This window comes from Macadamia integrifolia, chromosome 4, assembly GCF_013358625.1.
Source record: "Macadamia integrifolia cultivar HAES 741 chromosome 4, SCU_Mint_v3, whole genome shotgun sequence".
In the NCBI taxonomy this organism is placed as follows: Eukaryota; Viridiplantae; Streptophyta; class Magnoliopsida; order Proteales; family Proteaceae; genus Macadamia; species Macadamia integrifolia.
In genome coordinates this window covers 17274259-17292743 of record NC_056560.1, presented here as the reverse complement: position 1 = coordinate 17292743, position 18485 = coordinate 17274259, and the positions used below count along the sequence as shown (strand labels likewise).

Below are 18485 nucleotides of genomic sequence, written 5' to 3'. Positions count from 1 at the left end.
GAAGGAGCTTGCATTCTATTGCAAGGCACTAACCAACTAAACAAGTAACTGTTTTTTGATTATATTTTTTCATATAACTGAAGGCTACCATATTACTCAAATTGAGGGTGTTGCTTTATGATTCTTTTGCCATAATTCGTTAAAGAGATAATATAATAATAATAAGTGGAAGTGCATGATCCCACGTGGTGATTGAATGTTTCGTCAAATAGGGGGGGTTTTCATCATTTCAACCTTTTACTGTCTCCATCATACAGTTTTTGTGTGATAATACACCATGCGCGGTGGTACATATAAACTTTTGCCCTTAAATAATTAGGAGAAAAGAATGCTTCCTGATTGTGCAGTCCCTATTTCAATAGGGGGATCAATGAGGGGTACACATGGGCATCAATAGAGAATGATTTATTATATTTCATAGGGGTGGAAGCGTCATTTCAGCCCTTGTATCTTGGTACTTGTACTTAATAAGAGACAGGTTTAAAAATCAAGTGAAAATAGGGGAAATAGATCATTAAGTGGTAATCTAGATTTATAAAAAAGAAAAAAAGAAAAAAAATTCAATTTATGGGGAACTAATGCCTTAGAACAATCATTTTCCCTCTCTTGTAGTTGTAATTAAAGTCCTATTGGACACATAGAAAGAATAGACCCAACAATATTTTTCTCCATTTTCCAAAGCTTGCGTACTCGGTAGTCAACTTAGTATTAGGAGTCGAGTTGATATGTTCCTCCTAGTGCATAAGACATGGTCTAGTCAACTCAATGAATCGGGTGACTCACATAACTCAAGAGGATTCCTTATGGAGTCAAACCCTTTCTGTTTTCAGAGGCCAAAATGTTATGTAAATTACGTGACTTGTCTATTATTGCACTATTTTCTAGTTCGTTTATTATTTCGATAGAGTTTAATATCCATTCACAATGTAATTAAGGAATTTTATTCCAAACAATTCTCAAGTGTAGAAAAAAAATTGTAATTTTACTTTTTGCCCTTTTGTTTAACATGTTTTTTTTTTTTTTAATGAATAAAACTTTTACCATTCTCTGATTTGCACAACTTCCTGGGTTGACTCTTTTAATTCGCTGAGTTGACTCACTATTTAGGGTCCCAAATGGAGTAAGAAATCTGAATCAACAAGCAATGCCATTTATTATGATGATAGAACTTAAAATATACTGAATTTTTTCGGTAAATGAGGAAGGTGGGGTCCACTGGTGCCCTATATTCACATGGTAGATGTAAGCTTTGGACCTAATATCGCACCTTCCCATGAATAATTGAAGAATGGGGCTTTTAACGTTTTCTTTGTCCTTTAGAATTGACCTGGCTTACACCAACAAGGGAAAAAAATCTTGATGAAGCTTGATTCATTATTGACAATACAGCACCTTCCCATGAATAATTGGAGGGTTGAAAAAGAAAAGTTTGTCTTCCAGGAAACTTGTATTTTCCCTTCACGCTAGATGAGGGTTGGGTTAGTTGAAAAAGAGAAACTTGTCTCTACAGGGAATCTTGTTTCTTCCTTGGGCCTCAGCAATATCTCAGTCTAGGACCTTCAAAGCAACCAAGCACCAGAGTTTGTGATTCTTTCTTTTAAAAATAGACTTGTGATGGGTAGCATCACCCGTTCATTGGAGTGTCAAAAGTTGGCCCGCATTAATAGGTCCGATTTGATGAATGGACGATTGAAGCTTGAGACCAGCATGACCAATTATTAAACACATTGGGTTAGAACATCGAATGACTAATAATAGAGCATTCTTGGTGCAAGGTAGTGAGTAGTGATTGACGGTTGCTGATCCGAAAAAATCAAATATTGTGACCAGTCGACACCTGATAATAGCTCATATGTATAGTTGAGAAAGTTTTCTGAATGAGCAACACTTCTCTTTGAATTTTGATTTCAGGAGATTCTGTGTTCCAGGGAGGCATGTCAACTTATGGACCATCTTACTGGCAGGGGTCTTCTCTGTCCCATATTAGGCCCTTTCCCAACATATATGGCAATGCAGCGCTGATGCCCTTTGATCTGACCATGGTCCCATTTGCAACTTTTGCAATTTCTTCCTTTAAGCCATCCATGTAACCCGGGTCGGCAGTCCCTTGGTGAGCTTGTTTCATTTTCTAATTCATTGCACCCATTGTGTTTTTGAGTATATAGGAACCTTGTTATGTTATCATATATAGGAACTGAATGTATTATTTTCTTAGTAAATTCATTTAGAAGTACTTTGCAGTGGACTTATGAGGATGGGAAGGTTGGTGCCTCCAGTTATGTCAAGGGTAGAGTGCCCTTTCAGCCATGGAAAACTTATGGAGCTTCAGGATTGTGAACAGAGACAAAAGCATTACTCACGGACCTTGTAATTCTTTTCTTTGGATATGTGGTGCACTCAATGTCATGTTAAAGATGAAATCTTATTGTAGAAACGTAACCCTAAAATGATGCCGAAGATAGTGAAAAAATAAGAATAAACAATGCACATAAGTTTACGAGATTCAGCAAAATTGCCTACGTCCTCGGTGAGATGAGATCTTGCTTCACTATCAATGGAGAATAGGATTATAACATTCGTCCTTACACCTCTCAGTATTGCTTGCATTTCAGAGAAAGAAACCCTCACTACAAATATATATCAAAAAATCCCAATCAGGAAAGTATAAAACTACCCTCAAATAAAAAATTCGACCAAAATATCTTGTGGTTTGTTGGACCTCTTGTATTATGCACAAAATTCTTCTGGGCTCCTCCTTTGCTTGTTAATTTGTTAGTCTTTATGTTGCTCAGCGCTTTATAGTTCTTTTCAAGTATTTGCCATTTTCTGTTGTTATGATGTATTTTTATTTTTTTCCTTCTAAATAAATGTTTTTCCAAAACCGACATTTTCCCTGCCATTTAGATTCTATTATTTACAAATGGATGTCCAACCTCTCCTTTGTACTATGCCCGCCTTTGCATTCCCTACCATTCATTTGTCTATTATGCTTTTCTTGATGATTACCTAAATATTACAATTGGGGACCATCCAATCATAATTTGTGACGGTTGTGTTGATTCAATCATTTATTACAACTGTTGGGCCTAGGTTTTGTTGTATCAATCAAAATTTTATTATGTTTTATCGATTTGTGATCTTTCAGGGAATATGTTGTCATCAAATGTCATAAGCATTCATGCAAGGTTTGTTCCAGGTATTGGAAGAAAGGTACAGACTGGTAGGACCATGGCTGGATTTTGAGGATCTTCATGCTTAGTTGGTGCAAGGTAAATCAAAAGGGTGGCCAAGGGAATTGTTTAATAGTCTTTGGAATTATCGGTTATTATGACTAAGTTGAATGCTTTAATGCTATGTTAGGACCAATATATGATGTCCGTAGCTACTAGGGCTGCTTTTAGGGCTAGAGAAAAGTAAGTTGTTTGTGATAGTGGGTATGTGTTTTCTGAATAGATTATGGGTTTGAAACACACTGAAACCCAATTTCTATTTTCTTGGTTCATAGTCTATTCCTCCTTTTTTTTTTTCCCCCACTTTTAATAGGGTTAGTAATCTATTCCACCAGACACAATAAGCTTAATCACTATTCACTTAAGTATAGTAAATTTGGTTGGCTGTGAACACACAAGTGGGATTGGTTTTGGGTTCTAACAATCTATGGACCAAAACCCATAAAATAGTGGGTGATGAAAAAACAAACATTACCTAGTGCTTGCCCTTGTGTAGAAGCCAGCATTAGTGCAAGTGCTTCCACCCAAGACCCTAGCCCTGTAGTTAATGGCCCCACCGATGGAGATTAAAGTCTGAGCGGCAGAGCTTGGTGAGTTGCTGCTAGAAAGATATATATGGAAGCTCTTCAAGTATGAGACGTTCGGATTTGAAAATGGGACACCACCCCTTCCCAGTAACAGTACCCTGAAGTTCCTTGACCTCCCATGATTATAGAGTCATAAGCTTTAATCCTTCCATTGGATTATGTTGATGATGATGAGAAGGATAAGAAGGGAATAAGAAGATATCATATAAAAGTACTGAGAGAAGAATATTATGGAAGTTCAAAAACTGTGAAGGATGATAAGGAAACAAGTAGAGATAAAAGAAGGGAGAAGAAGAGAGAACCCTTGAGATGAATTAAGCACACTGAGACAGGAGTATGTGGAGAGAGAGCTCTGCTATCCCCAAGGAAGCCACTGAAAGAGAAATTCCAGAAATCAGGATCTATGCCTTCCCACCCACTCTAGAGGTGTTTCTCTGGTTGGTTCTGTTGACTAATAATATATACACAACACACAGACACAGGAACACTCACCAAGTGTACGTATAGTTCATGGTGGAGAGAGAAGAAAAACTAAAACAGAGCAAGTCATTGTAGGGTATCCTCCCATACATAGCAGATGCCTTTGAAGATCAGAAGAGTAGGAACCAAATAGCCATTGCTATAGCAAATGCGGACAAAGAAGTTGAAAGCAATTTCAAATCACTGAAAGCTTCAAGTTCATGAACTGCAAAATTCTTCTTGAAGTTCCAGAATTATACTATTACAAGGTGAAATGACAGCAACACCACCACCCTGCTATCTCCAATACAGTCTCTTACAATTGTAAGAAAATTTTTAGTTATTGAAACAGGGGTTTAATCACTTGCGGCTTCCAGACAGATCTCTTCCTTCTTTAAACGAATGTAGAAAATTGAACGAAACTGTAAATTTTTTTACCCAATTGACTGACATATACGATGAAAATTTTGAAGGAGGTAAAGTGGTAAAAGAAAAAAAAAAAAAAAAAAAAAGAGACAGATGATCAATGAGAGAGCCAAGAGAGTTAAAACTCCACCCACTGCTGGTCTAGCTAGTAGTTAACAAACCAATAATTCATTAAAAAAAATCAATTTAACTAACTCTATTTATATAGTAACAAACTCCATAAGTGATGGGACATGTACTGTTGTTCCCCTAACTACCACTAATATGGCCCACACAGAGATATGGCTTTATGTTCATAGCTCAAAGGAATTACTTCTCTTTCTAGACTCGGACAGATTTGCTATTGGCATAGATAAACAGATGATATATACATGGGTTGTAACTTGGAGAGTTGAATCCCTTTTAATTTTGGGCAGTTGCAACAAAACATCAATTGAATGACTTGCATGAGGATAAATAAAAGCAGCAATTTGTAAATCCACGGTTGGCTAATGCCATTGCTAACTCACTCCACTTTTGTATTCCCTATTATCCTTGAGCTAAAGATAATTATCGTCCAACTTGTTGTATGCAGTCTTGCTATGACAAAGCTCTTCTTGGTACCGAAAAAGCTTTTTTTGGTACTTTAGAAACTCATCATGACACAATTGATAAAATACAATGAGTTGAAGAAAAATTTCTTCTAAGCGGGATCATTGGTCTTATATATGACTAAGAAGATAAAGACAAGTAAAAGTTTACAACTAATTGGTTAATTGATCATCTACTAAAATTACAATTAAAAATCATACAAAAATAAAGGAAAATTTTAAATCCCCACCTATTGCGCTATTTCAAATGTTCAATTGGTTCCATAAGTTTCAATTGATGTTTTTGTTATTTGGAAATGAAATGATATGGTTTGATTTTCTTTCGTTTCCTTCTATAAATTGTTGTTCTGTTGTGTTGTTAATTCCTACCAAACTGGTATCAGAATGATATTCAAGAAACATATTAAACTGTACGGCACTTATAAATTTGAAACTACATAAATTTGTGTGTGTGTGTGTGTGTGTGATTCTCTTTTGTGGTATATTGTATGTTTTCAATTTTTTATCCTCAATATTTTGTTTTTCCTTTTCATAAATATAATATATATACTATCCGTTGAAAATCAAGAATTTTTTTAAGTGAATCATGATTGTAAAAAGTTTTAATAGGACTGAAGTTTACTTTCTACAGTAATTTCAGATTTACAAATATCCTATCATTTTAGTCTTTTGTAGGTTGATTTTCTTTGGCATTACTTTGCAAGAAATATTTAGAGAATAGCGAAGGATTGACAACAAACATGACCTTCAATAGAATTGAATGGAATAATAGAATTTGTATGGCCAGCCCCATTTGGTTGGGAAAATGAGGTTAGGTTGAGTTGAGTTAGAAACTTGAATAACTTAATTTCCTCTTGAACTAATTACATCAAAGAGAATTTTTCATCTATTTTGAGTTTTATTGCAAGTCTTAGTTATATTAGAACTAACTATAAGTTTTGTGGTATTGGTGGGTTTTGAGCCAATTGTTTAAAGATGGGTGGATTTGAACTTCTGGTTTAAATAGCGCTTGAGAGGTTCTATTATTCTGGTCATGGGAGTTATTATGACTATGGTTTTAATGTTGCTCTAAAAAGCACCAATTTGTATTTCCCATTTTACTTCTCAAGCAAAGCCAATAGACTGGTAAGTTTGAATTAGGGGTGAATTCTTTTGAGTCCAAAGAAATGATGTGGAAGTGGAAGATCCAAACGATGGTATTTCTTTTTTAGCTCCATATGGAAAAAGATGAACTTATTTATAGGGTAATGCAAATCAATCAAAGAATCTGCTGGCGGTGGTTTATTTTTAAGATAGAAGAAGAGATTGATGCATCAAGGTGACAACCGGCACTTATTATAATTAGCAATAACCCATCAATCTTTTGCATAGATCCTCGTGCTCATCCTTACTTGAACTCTCCATGTAGGCAATCCCATTAAGTTAGGATAAGGTTTTGGATGTTGTTATTTGTTGTTAAGTGTGATTCTCTTTTGTTTTTTTATTGCAAATTGTTCTACTGTGTTGTTAATTTCTAACAAAAAAGTGTCTTTAGTGTGTGATATATTTATATTCTTCGACTTGAAGAGTTTACGCCCAGGGGAGGAGGTTGTGGGATCGAACTTTATCATATTTGGGTGAGTGAATGTGTTATGCGTAGGAGTAAGTGGCTTTCGGCCCTACTAGTGCCTAGTAAACCGGCCATTGGTTAGCAGTGCTTAGTAGGATTAAAGATTAGAAATAAAAAAAAAAAGCTAAGGATTTGATGCCAAGTGGTTTTAAACAACTAGATTCACTTGGTTTTTTTTTTTTTATTTAGATTTATTTCACGATATCCATGGTATAGCCTTTTAGTTATCAGTTTGGTATTTTCCAATACATATTGTTATCATCGACACTAATACCAATGTCGATATAATACATGTCACCAACATTGATATTACTAATTTTTTGATCAATACTCTTGATCCTATATGTATCGTATTAATATCAGGTACTGACATTGATATGTAGTGATATGATACCAATACCTTGATCCATGGATTGGAATACAACAAAGTAGTGTTGGGGCACTAGAACTAGCATTTTTTGAATTTCCATTGCTAATTAGAAATTGGAGAAAATAACACTACCTAGCTGCACACCTCTACACCCAGTCAAGTTGGGGAAAGATCACCTTATCCCTTAGTTGGATGCCTATGTGCCTCACTTGGTTGGTCTCTACACTGATGCAGTGACCACACGACCAAACCAGGTAGCGAATCCCAGTCCTTGATAGAAAAATACTTTTTGAGTACATAGTATACATAGGCATAAAAAGATTTTGATCTTACAAAAAAAATAAAATAATTTTGATAGATAATTTGTTAATATTTGAGACTGTAACATAGTTCATGTTTAAGTGTGTGTGACACCAGAGTTGCTCTAGTGGTTTGTTGCTCTTTCATCGAAGGTTGGCCTTGAGTTGTGATCTCATGTTTTTGAGACCCCCCACCCCAGATATGCAGACCCTGCCCCGGGGGTGCTACGTGCTTGGTTCCTCTTCTCTTTTACTACAATTAAAATGTTATCTGTGAAATTATCGCCTTACCCTTATGAAATAAAAAATCCCATGAATCCCATCCATCTTGTACCCCATCTATCTGACCCAAGGTTGGAGAGCTTGATATTAAGAATATGATTGGTCAAGGTCGATACTGATTTGATATTGATATGGATCGGCCTTGATATTCTCAAACATCGGTTAAGGCTGATATTGATACAGATCGGCTTGAATTGGATAGAAATACCCCATTTTTTTTTTTTAAATCAATTTTGAACTGTTTTACCCTTCGTTCATACCGGTCCACCGATATGATATCATCCAAGCATCGAGATCGATCAAGAGTCAAGACCAAAACCGATCCAATCCTACCTATTAGATCCGATCCGATTCCTCAAACCATGATCTAACCATCGCAAAGGCCACGCGAGTCACGCTTACAGGCAGCGACGTCTTGCGAAATGGGGTTTATGAGAAACCAAAATAAGATTAATCTGGACCGTCCGAAGAAAGAACACAAACTCTTGATCGTTGGATCAGGGTTTCGACATCCATGATCCAACCCTTCTTAAAGGTAATACAGCAGTATCATCCAGCTTCCCACGAGGCTCGTAGGTTTTAGGGTTTGCACTCCGCAGAGAAATCGAGCCAAGCCCAGCTAATAACCAGTTTTGCATCCGTCTGTTCTTGCTTCATTTGAGATCGATTCTGCAACAATGGCGACTCAGATGAGTAAAAAGCGAAAGGTCTCCATACTCTATTGTTTCTACTTGGTCACCTTGTGTTTAAGGTTCTCTCTTTATGTATTGATTTTTCATTTCTGGTTGTAGTTCGTTGCTGATGGAGTTTTCTTCGCGGAGCTCAACGAGGTTCTTACCAGAGAGCTTGCCGAGGACGGCTACTCGGGTGTTGAGGTTAGGGTTACGCCTATGCGCACAGAGATCATCATCAGGGCTACTCGTACCCAGAACGTTCTCGGTAAATGCCTGATTTTCTAAATTTTCCAATGATAAATCATTTCATAGTTCTAGTGTCCGCGATTTTGGGTCTCATGATTCGGTTATTAATGTTCTAAACGATATTTTTAGGCGAGAAGGGCAGAAGAATCAGGGAACTCACATCGGTTGTTCAGAAACGATTCAAGTTCCCTGAGAACAGTGTGGAACTTTATGCTGAAAAAGTTAATAACAGAGGGCTCTGTGCCATTGCTCAGGCCGAGTCTCTCCGCTACAAGCTTCTGGGGGGTCTTGCTGTTAGAAGGTACCAAATCTTTCTCAGTCTCCAGAGTTGCAGTAGATATTTGGTACTTCTCATTTTTTTCCCACTTATTTCCCGCTGATTAGCCGATTCACAATGTTACGAGTTCTATTTACATCCATCGTTGTTGTCAATTTTCCTCTTTTGTTTGTTGTTGCCCGTTGGGGGAGGGTGTTGGGGCGGTAGATTTAGTCCTACTCATGGATCCATGTAGCACACCCCATTTAATTGGGAAAAGGATTAGTAGTTGTAGTGCTTTTCTTTTTCATGGTTGGTGTATTTTCTTCTATCTATTATTGTCATCTTTACAGCGAGGTTGGTTTCTCATGTCAATCTCGTGTCTGAGGGTGACTATATTCAGTCGGCCTTACATGGTTTGAGTGCCAAGGAACAAAGTATATTGTTCTCTTAATGTAATCATGAAAGGCATATTCTTTTAACATGTACTCATGTACTTAGGTTGGAGTTAGTTTCCCTTAGGCAGCAAGACAGTCTTTCATTGTTGGATGGATCTTATTTCATCGTGATTGAAGCAGGCAGTGTAAAGCAAAATGTAGAGGAAAATTTGCATTTGGAAGGTAATTTATTGGGAAACAACTGAGGCCTAAATTGTGTCCCAAAATGTGATCGTCCATGCTTCCTTCTGTCTTATCACAAGATAGATGTAGTCCATCTTACTGGGATATTATTACTGGTCCTTAAAAATTTAGGACTTATCCATTATCTGTTGTCAATTCTATTTGACCTCTGCCATCTATGAGGAATCAAAAGTTCTAATGAGTTTTCACCTTGAATGTGCTTCATGTTTTCTTTGTTCCTTCTATTAACTTTTTGTTGTTATTTATGTTTGTTGTCATTGATAAAGCAGATTGGTAGTTTATTACTTTATTTTGCCAATTTTGTGTCGGAAGATGACTAAATCAACGTACTTCTCCGAATCAACATCCTCAGGAAATGACCATGGTTTTCATGTGGTAGCTTCTGGGAGGGTACAAGCTAACGAATTGTGAATGTGCTTTCTTCAAATACCGTTTACAATCTGTCAGTCATCTTTAAAGCAAATGGGTTGATTTGGGTGCCTAATTTGTGTCGGAAGATGACTAGATTGACCATGCTTCTCCTAGCCATTTTATTGATGAATGGTGCTTACTGCAATTCATATGAGCTCAGGGATAGCTACATAGCCGACTTTTCTTCAAAAAATTAAATTTCTTTTGAGCAAGCCCTAGCATAGCCTAGTATGGTACTTATTCCCCTATATTGAGGTTAATGGTTTAATTAAAAGTATTGAATTCTTCTGCATGTAGATCTCTCTCTTTTTTTTTACATCGTAGTTATTTACGATTTGTTAGATATTCTAGAACTGGTTATGACTTGGTTTGAACTGGAGTACTGGACCCTCTGAATGAAAAAGTCATCTTTAAAGCAAATGGGTTGATTTGGGTGCCAAATTTGTGTCGGAAGATGACTATATTGAACATGCTTCTCTTAGCCATTTTATTGATGAAAGGTGCTTATTGCATTTTCATATATGCTCAAGGTTGCTACATAGTAGACCTTTTTTCCAAAATTGCATCTCTTTGTTCAAACTCTAGCCTAGCCTACTATGGAACTTATTCCCGTATATTGAGGCTTATAGTTTGATTAGCTGTATTGAATTCTTTTGCATGTGGACTTCGCTCTTTTATTTATTTATTTTTATGTAAATCTTGCTCTTTTGTTTACGTCCTAGTTATTTATTTTTTGTTAGATATTCTAGTACTGGTTATGACTTGGTTTGGACTGGAGTACTGGACCCTCTGAATGAATGAAAATTATTGTCAGTCATCTTTAAAGCAAATGGGTTGATTTGGGTACCAAATTTGTGTCGGAAGATGACTATATTGAACATGCGTCTCCTAGCCATATTATTGATGAATGGTGCTTTTTGCATTTTCATATAAGCTCAGGGATAGCTACATAGCGGACTTTTCTCCGAAATTGCATCTCCTTGAGAAAACTCTAGCCTAGCCCTACTATGGAACTTATTCCCATATATTGAGGTTCATAGTTTAATTAACTGTGTTGAATTATTCATTTCATGTTGAGAAGTTGTTTTCATTATTTTGAAGTTCAAATCTGATTGCTTTATGGTGTTCTACATTTTCTCCTCAGTCTTTGACCCTAGTCGGGAGCTATGTGAATATAAAGTGTGATTTATGCAGTATGTGAATGTGGTGCCTGGATAGTAAACCCCTATCCCAAAAAAAAAATAAAAAATTCAAGGGTCTTCCTCTTCGTTCTTTTCTTAATTTTTACTTCTGAATGCTTCTATTAGATATCCTATGCAGATAGGAGTACGTTCTGTTGGATGTTACTTATGTTAATGGTCTCTTTTTGTTACAGGGCCTGCTATGGTGTCCTGAGATTTATAATGGAAAGTGGAGCGAAGGGCTGTGAGGTTTGTTTCAGAATAACTCTCCTACCTCCCATGTGCCACTACTCCTTTTTTGTTTGATATAATTATTGGCCATTTGAGTTGGGCTTAATTGTGACTACTTACAGGTGATTGTTAGTGGGAAGCTTAGAGCTCAGCGTGCCAAGTCCATGAAGTTTAAGGATGGATACATGATATCCTCTGGTCAGCCTGTCAATGAATATATTGATTCAGCTGTGAGGCATGTTCTTCTCAGACAGGTTGGTTTTCTAGCCTCGGTTTCCTTCGCATTTGTTAGTTTGCTTGATGTATTAAAAACCGGTTGTGGTGTCTCGCTCTTCCCTTTCTTTGTTGCGAGTACTGTTGTAATTTATCATTAGAAACTTTTCATTAGTATCCCCATATTCTTAATAAAGAATTACAAAGCAATATAATTGTTTGATTTGTTTTTCTTTTGGAAATGTCTAAAGGACTGTGCTGTCCTTGATCTCTAGTACTGTGGTAGAATAATTTAAATTTCATACCCACTCTTAAAATTAAAAGCCTCCCAATTGTTATTCTTTGGATGCTTAGCTGAGATATAAATTAGGCCGATCTGGATCGGATCGATTCCAACTGAATTGGTAGGGTTAGGGATCTGCAGGCCGAATCTAGGTTTTCCAGGCTGAATCTGGGTTTTTAAACCTGATCCTTGGGCTTTTTTAAACTGATTTCCTGTTCTGTTAATATTTGTTGCTATAGGGTGTTTTGGGCATCAAGGTGAAGATAATGCTGGACTGGGATCCCAAGGGCAAGCAGGGGCCCACAACACCATTGCCTGATCTGGTCACCATCCACCCACCAAAGGAAGAAGAGGAATATGGGAGGCCGGCAATGCTTGCTCCCGAGATGGAAATTGCTGTGGCTTGAGATGGGGCTGTAGCTGTTGGTCCAAACAAGTCTTGCGGTGTAATTTCTTTGTCAGAGTAGTACATAAAGGATTTTGGCTTTATCTTTTGATTATTTTAATGGAAGCTGATATTTTGTTATTCTGATGTTGGAAATAAGGAGAGGAGAACCATTAGTCTGCTTTTTTTTTTTTTTCTTTCTCGGCTGTTCACTCTTTCAATTTTTTCCCTAGTGTTTTATGGTTTGTCATGTGTATGAGCTATTGTGTATCTTGGAAAATACCAACTGTTTTTCCAGGACCGAAATTGAGCCACATTAATAGGTAATATATGGCAGGACCAAAACCAAAATCAAAATCTCTGGCTCCTTGGAGCCAAATGCTGGTGGATGTGGTAGTAACTTGGAGGATGATGTTATACCATGGGGCTGGGCAATCGGATGGCTGAGTAGGCTCTGGCTGTGACAAGTGGGGATGGCCAGTGGTTTTGCCAAAAAGGACTTGCAATGGTCAGAGGTGCTCTAATCAGACTGCGTGGTGTGTATTTGATGGGTGCCGGAGGAGAGTGCTTGGGAATCTCTCCACGGCATCTCAAACTCTTTTTTTCAGTAGATCTCAAATAATGATATGTTCTACAGTGCACGACGAGGTCCATTTACATTTTCGTTTATTTCTCTCTCATCAAACATGAAGAATGATAGGATTAAAGATGAGCTTTCTGGTGTAATCACTAATTGAATTACCACTGAATTTTCTTCAGATCCACTTTATTCTTTTGAAAAGAAAAAAGTTTTCTTTTGATGAGGCTGACACTTATTAAGAACCTCTTTCCAAACATATCTTAAAAAATATGAGAACAGGAGATAATGTCAAACATTTTCTAAAGAATTCCAACATTACCAATGATTCGGGATTTGTAAATATCTCTCAAGGAGGAACGTTTGATTAACATTTAAATAGACAAACATGATGATAATAATTATTTTTCTTATAAGACGAAAAAATAGATAATGCTTTCCTCTCCTTCCCCATGGTGAAGGGAAACCGTAACCTAAAATTTTAGCCCTAATTGTAGATTTAAGCATCCATCAATTAATTTTTCCCCCATGAGCTAGCAAAGCCACCAAAATTGCAACCATAAATACTTCAACATCTACCCATTAAAGCCATACCAGAAGGGCGAAGTCAATAGTAACTATTGAAAACAAGGTGATATAGTATTACGGAATGTTTTCATCCAATATGATGTGACTTCATGATCAGACTTTGAAAAATTTTCTTTTTACTTCAATCTGATGTTTAGATGTTTTAAATTAAGAGGTTCTTTCTTCATTGTGGTTGAAAGGAAATCGAGTCCTATTAGATCGAAAAACATTGTCTAATTGAAATTGAACCAACCGGATAAAACATGTTATCTGATCATGTAGTTCCTCCACCAACGTGAGCCAATGAGAGGCGTGATATGAACAGGGATGAATTTTTTCAGTTTCACTGCCCTCTATACCTGAGCGCAGGGGACGCGCGACCTGGGAGTGTTGATTTCCCCAATCTTTAATTTCGTTTTCACCTGTGGCGGCGTGTTCGGTCAAAGTTTAAGCGGATCATAGGGAAGACCAGAAAGGCTTCGCCTGAAGGAGTCGGTCTTCTCCTTGTTCATTCCCCGCCAATAAAAATTCTCAGGCGCTCAGAGTTCAAAACCTAATAAGCTCTTCGTCTCGGTTTTAAGCATTCGCGTCTCCTGCAACTTCATCAGTCGAATTCTAACCGTATTGTATTGGATCTTTTCCGTTGATTTCTTTGCATTCATTACTTCTGTCACTTATTTCCCTCAAAATCTTATAGATTTCGTGTTTCAATCTTCCGATCTCCTCGACCGCTCTCCATTATCTGGACTTCACAATCCTCGAATTCGTTCCTTTCCAGACCATCTGTGGCTTTCAATTCGCCATATTTTAGCTCCTAATTTTGGATTTCACTCTCTCTCTCTCTGCTAGGGTTTTGAAGTCCCTTATTTCCATTTTTTGAATTCGTTTGCCCCAGTTGATCGCTGAACGCCTGGAGTTTTCCGTTTTATTAATAATGCCTGTACATCTCACGCCAAACGCAATCGCGGCTGTCAATGCTGGCGACGTGAACTCAAAGCCCCTTGTGCAGGTATTGGACATCAATATCATAGGCAATTCAAAGGATCGCTATCGTCTTCTCCTCTCCGACGCTGTTTCCACTCAACACGCTATGCTGGCAACTCAGCTGAACGATAAAGTGAAGAGCGGGAGTGTGAAGAAGGGGTCTGTCGTGCAATTGATTGAGTATATCTGCAGCATTATCCAAAACCGCAAGTAAGTACTCAATCTGTATTGCTCGGTTGCATTTTTTCCTTCTAAGAATTCTCCCACTTGTGATTGCATGTCGTGAAATTTGATGGAATTTCTTGTGGTTCTATGCATCATACATTTGAATTGAGCTATCATCTATCATCTGGTTGAGCCTCTGAAATGAATTAAAAAGTGCTTTTTTTTTTTTATTATTAAATACAGGATTATTGTCGTACTGAACATGGAAACTATAATCCCGGATTGTGAGATTATTGGGAACCCTTCAAAACTGTTATCAGAATCTGCCTCTACGCTCCATAAAACTGTGCCTGAGAAGGATTTTGAGCACCGTGAATCAACCTCCAGTAATAGTTCAACTCCAAGTTCCAGCAGTAAGGTGCAGAACTTTGGTCCGACTGTTCAGCCTCCTTACAAACCTCCTCCAAATTATAGAAATCATGGGCCAATTATGAAGAATGCGGCTCCAGCACGAACAATCCCAATTGCTGTTTTGAATCCTTATCAGGGGCGGTGGGCAATTAAGGCTAGAGTTACTGCAAAAGGAGATATTCGCCGTTACAACAATGCTAGGGGAGATGGGAAGGTGTTTTCTTTCGACCTCCTTGACTCTGATGGAGGAGAAATAAGAGTGACTTGTTTCAATGCTGTTGTTGACCGCTTCTACAGCTCTGTTGAGGTCGGCAAAGTCTACTTGATATCGAAGGGAAGCTTAAAGCCTGCTCAGAAGAACTTCAATCATCTTAAGAATGAATGGGAAATATTCTTGGAGGCAACCTCAACTGTGGAACTGTGTCTGGATGAAGATGACTCAATACCGAAGCAACAGTTCTCTTTCAAATCAATTAATGAAATTGAGAATTTGGATAACAATTCCATAATAGATGTGATTGGGATTGTAGTATCCATTAACCCTGTAGTCCCTATTCTGAGGAAGAATGGTTTGGAAACTCAGAGGAGGATGATGAACCTAAAGGATGCATCCGGTTGTTGTGTCGAACTAACCCTCTGGGGTGAGTTCTGTAACAAGGAAGGTCGGGAGCTGCAAAAGTTGCTCGATTCAGGTCTTTTTCCTGTATTAGCTGTTAAGGCTGTGAAGGTGAATGACTTCAGTGGGAAATCAGTTGGGACGATCTCTGCAACTCAGCTTTTCATAAATCCTGACTTCCCTGAGGCTCGTAGGTTGCAAGAGTGGTTTGATAGAGGAGGAAAGAATGCTGCTTCTCAGTCCATTTCTAGAGACATTATGGATGCTTCAAGGAATAGGATCCGTAAAACAGTGAATCAGATAAAAGGTGAAGGTCTTGGAAGGTCAGATAAACCAGACTGGATCACAGTAAAGGCAACTATAACATTCCTCAAGACAGATACTTTCTGCTACACTGCTTGCCCTTTGATGATTGGAGATAGGCAGTGTAACAAGAAAGTGATAAGGTCGGGTAATACGAGATGGCTCTGTGAGAGGTGCAACCAAGAATTTGAAGAGTGTGAGTACAGGTACCTTCTTCAAGCTCAAGTGCAAGACCATACGGGATTAACTTGGGTGACTGCTTTCCAGGAATCGGGGGAAGAGATCATGGGTTGTTCAGCAAAGGAGTTATATTTGTTGAAATATGAAGAGCAAGATGATGAAAGATTTGGAGAAATTATCTGCAACAGCCTCTTCAAGCAGTATCTTTTCAGGCTTAAGATCAAAGAGGAAATGTATGGGGAGGAGCAACAAGTGAAGATCACAGTTGTTAAGGCAGAGAAATTGAATTACTCTTCAGAGAGTACATATCTACTTGATTTGGTCTCAGAGAATAAAGTTTAAGGAGGATCAAATTAGGTTGACATGATTTTCAATTGCCAATTGAGACAACCATGAGATTACAAACTTGGCTTGAATTTAAAGAGCTAGCAGATATTGGATCAACTGAGTGTCCGCGATGTAAATGCCATTGGCAGTGACACCAGGACTAGACATTCTTCCACTTTGATTGTTTCGGAGGAAAAGCCATTGCATTAGAATTTTGGCTTTCCAAATCCTTTCTGAAATAATGTCTTTTGACACATATTGGTCTGAGACACAAACTGTATAATGAGGATCCAAATATCAACTCAGTGAGCACTAAAACCCTTTCATTTTACAATTTCAATAAGAACCCAATTATTATCCAAGATTATGACTAATTTTGTCACTTGACGGTAGCCCATTCCATTAATTTCAGTCATGTTCTGTAGTAACTCTGTTAGGTGTCATCAAGCTTGATATGCTGCAGAGTGCATACCCTTTGGTTTTTTTGGAGGGGTGGGGGGTGTTGGGGGAAGAAGAAGAAGAAGAAGAAGAAGAAGCAGCTCTGGCTTATCGATTTTGTCTTTGTAACCACCAATTAAAAAGAGAGTACAAAAGTTACAGATTACCGAAGTGAAGAAAACATGAACATACAGAGAATTACTGAAGAACATAGAAGGCAAAGAAAAACAGGAGAGAAAAGGACATCTTTGGAAATCATAATTTCTCCCTCTACCCCTTGCTATCAGGTCCTCTTGACAGGGTCGAAGTTTGCAACTCCAATGACGGCCCCAAAGATGACAAGAAGCACCACTCCTCCAGCCACGATGCTAAGCAAGAAGTTCTGAAGGGAAGGCGATAGGCTAGAATCAGCTGCTTCAGCCACCTCCGGAATCACCATATAAGCTGTCAAGGCAGCGGCCGTCAATCCAGTGACAGCCTTTTCCTTCAGCGATGCTTGAACTTGAAGCTTTGAATTGGCTCTTGATGATGCCCCGGCTATCGCCTTCGATGGCTTCCTCACTGGCAAAGGCTTGATGAAGGCGTTAGAGCACGGTGGTTGCGTCTTATGGCTCGCGGAAGTTAATGGTAGTGCCATTGAAACAGCGGAAGTGGATGCCATTTCGGTTTATCTTCCTCAAACAAGGAGGCTGTGAATTCCACTGATGGTTATTGAAGATCTGTGAGCGTTTTGAGAGAAAAGTGAATGGAGAGCTCGAACCGATGGAATTGGAGATGAAGATAATGGGCGCTGGGAGGGATTTGGTGATATTGGGATCACAGATGCCAAGTCATCTCCCTCGTCGTCCACGTGGCTGCTTCTCCACGCCGTTTCGGAAGATAAGGTTATCCTATCCTATCAGGTTCAAGTTGAGCACTTAAAAAATGTGATCTCGGTTTCTTGGAGTTTGGCCAGGGTCCAGACCCTGTGGCGGGTACAAATTCCACCAAAGCATATGAAATCCTTGTTTGAAAAATTCCTAATAATTGCATCAAGTTTCTCTACACCCATGGTGAAGATAAAATCTCTTCATCTACATCTTTCAAATCATGAAGGCATGGACAATTATAGCGTCATAGACTCACAATGGTGAGAAGCTTAATCCTTTATGGGTCAGGGACTGATTGAGATTGTTTGCAGTATTACAGGGCGTGTAACACATATCCAACGATTAGGAACGTCTTTGTGACTAGAGATTGTTGGATTGGAAAAATAGGAGAGAAGATATTATTGTGATCTCAAGGGGTGTCAATTCAGGGCCCATACTGGTAGGTCCGACTGAGTTCGACAAGTTTATGGCCTGACCTGGACCAACCCGATTAATAAATATGTCAGGCTCGTATATAACAGGTACTACGCAATGTAATCACCTAGCCTGATAGGTGTTCAATTTGCTCGACACATTTATGAGTCCGACCTGAATAGACTCTTTTAAGCCCAATCTAACCTGACCCTTTTAATACTACTTGAAATTCCCATTTTGCTACTAATAAAATTGAAGAAT

At 38.2% G+C, this 18485-nt stretch overlaps 3 protein-coding genes across 3 annotated transcripts; 2 read left to right on the top strand and 1 right to left on the bottom strand.

The window, feature by feature from the left end:
• The first annotated feature begins 8396 nt into the window (after positions 1-8396).
• On the top strand, positions 8397-12514 carry LOC122077213 (40S ribosomal protein S3-3-like). The gene is made up of 6 exons (XM_042643083.1): positions 8397-8559; positions 8644-8791; positions 8902-9073; positions 11456-11510; positions 11615-11746; positions 12228-12514. Exons 1-6 carry the CDS (start codon positions 8530-8532, stop codon positions 12393-12395), a joined length of 705 nt encoding a protein of 234 aa, XP_042499017.1. The 5' UTR covers positions 8397-8529; the 3' UTR covers positions 12396-12514.
• A 1381-nt stretch (positions 12515-13895) lies between these two features.
• On the top strand, positions 13896-16898 carry LOC122077086 (replication protein A 70 kDa DNA-binding subunit A). Its single transcript, XM_042642871.1, has 2 exons — positions 13896-14711; positions 14910-16898. Exons 1-2 carry the CDS (start codon positions 14452-14454, stop codon positions 16516-16518), a joined length of 1869 nt encoding a protein of 622 aa, XP_042498805.1. The 5' UTR covers positions 13896-14451; the 3' UTR covers positions 16519-16898.
• Positions 16899-17045: 147 nt separating this feature from the next.
• Positions 17046-17738, bottom strand: LOC122077088. Its single transcript, XM_042642872.1, has one exon. It carries the CDS (start codon positions 17600-17602, stop codon positions 17225-17227), a length of 378 nt encoding a protein of 125 aa, XP_042498806.1. The 5' UTR covers positions 17603-17738; the 3' UTR covers positions 17046-17224.
• Positions 17739-18485: the final 747 nt, after the last annotated feature.

What these genes read in the sequence shown, in the direction of transcription:
- LOC122077088 (XM_042642872.1), bottom strand. Translation starts at nt 17,602, where the DNA reads ATGGCATCCACTTCCGCTGTTTCAATGGCACTACCATTAACTTCCGCG.
- LOC122077213 (XM_042643083.1), top strand. Translation starts at nt 8,530, where the DNA reads ATGGCGACTCAGATGAGTAAAAAGCGAAAG. An exon ending in TCGTACCCAGAACGTTCTCG is followed by an intron (nt 8,792 to 8,901) that starts GTAAATGCCTGA and finishes CGATATTTTTAG; the next exon opens with GCGAGAAGGGCAGAAGAATC. An exon ending in GTGGAGCGAAGGGCTGTGAG is followed by an intron (nt 11,511 to 11,614) that starts GTTTGTTTCAGA and finishes GACTACTTACAG; the next exon opens with GTGATTGTTAGTGGGAAGCT.
- LOC122077086 (XM_042642871.1), top strand. Translation starts at nt 14,452, where the DNA reads ATGCCTGTACATCTCACGCCAAACGCAATCGCGGCTGTCAATGCTGGC. An exon ending in AGCATTATCCAAAACCGCAA is followed by an intron (nt 14,712 to 14,909) that starts GTAAGTACTCAA and finishes TATTAAATACAG; the next exon opens with GATTATTGTCGTACTGAACA.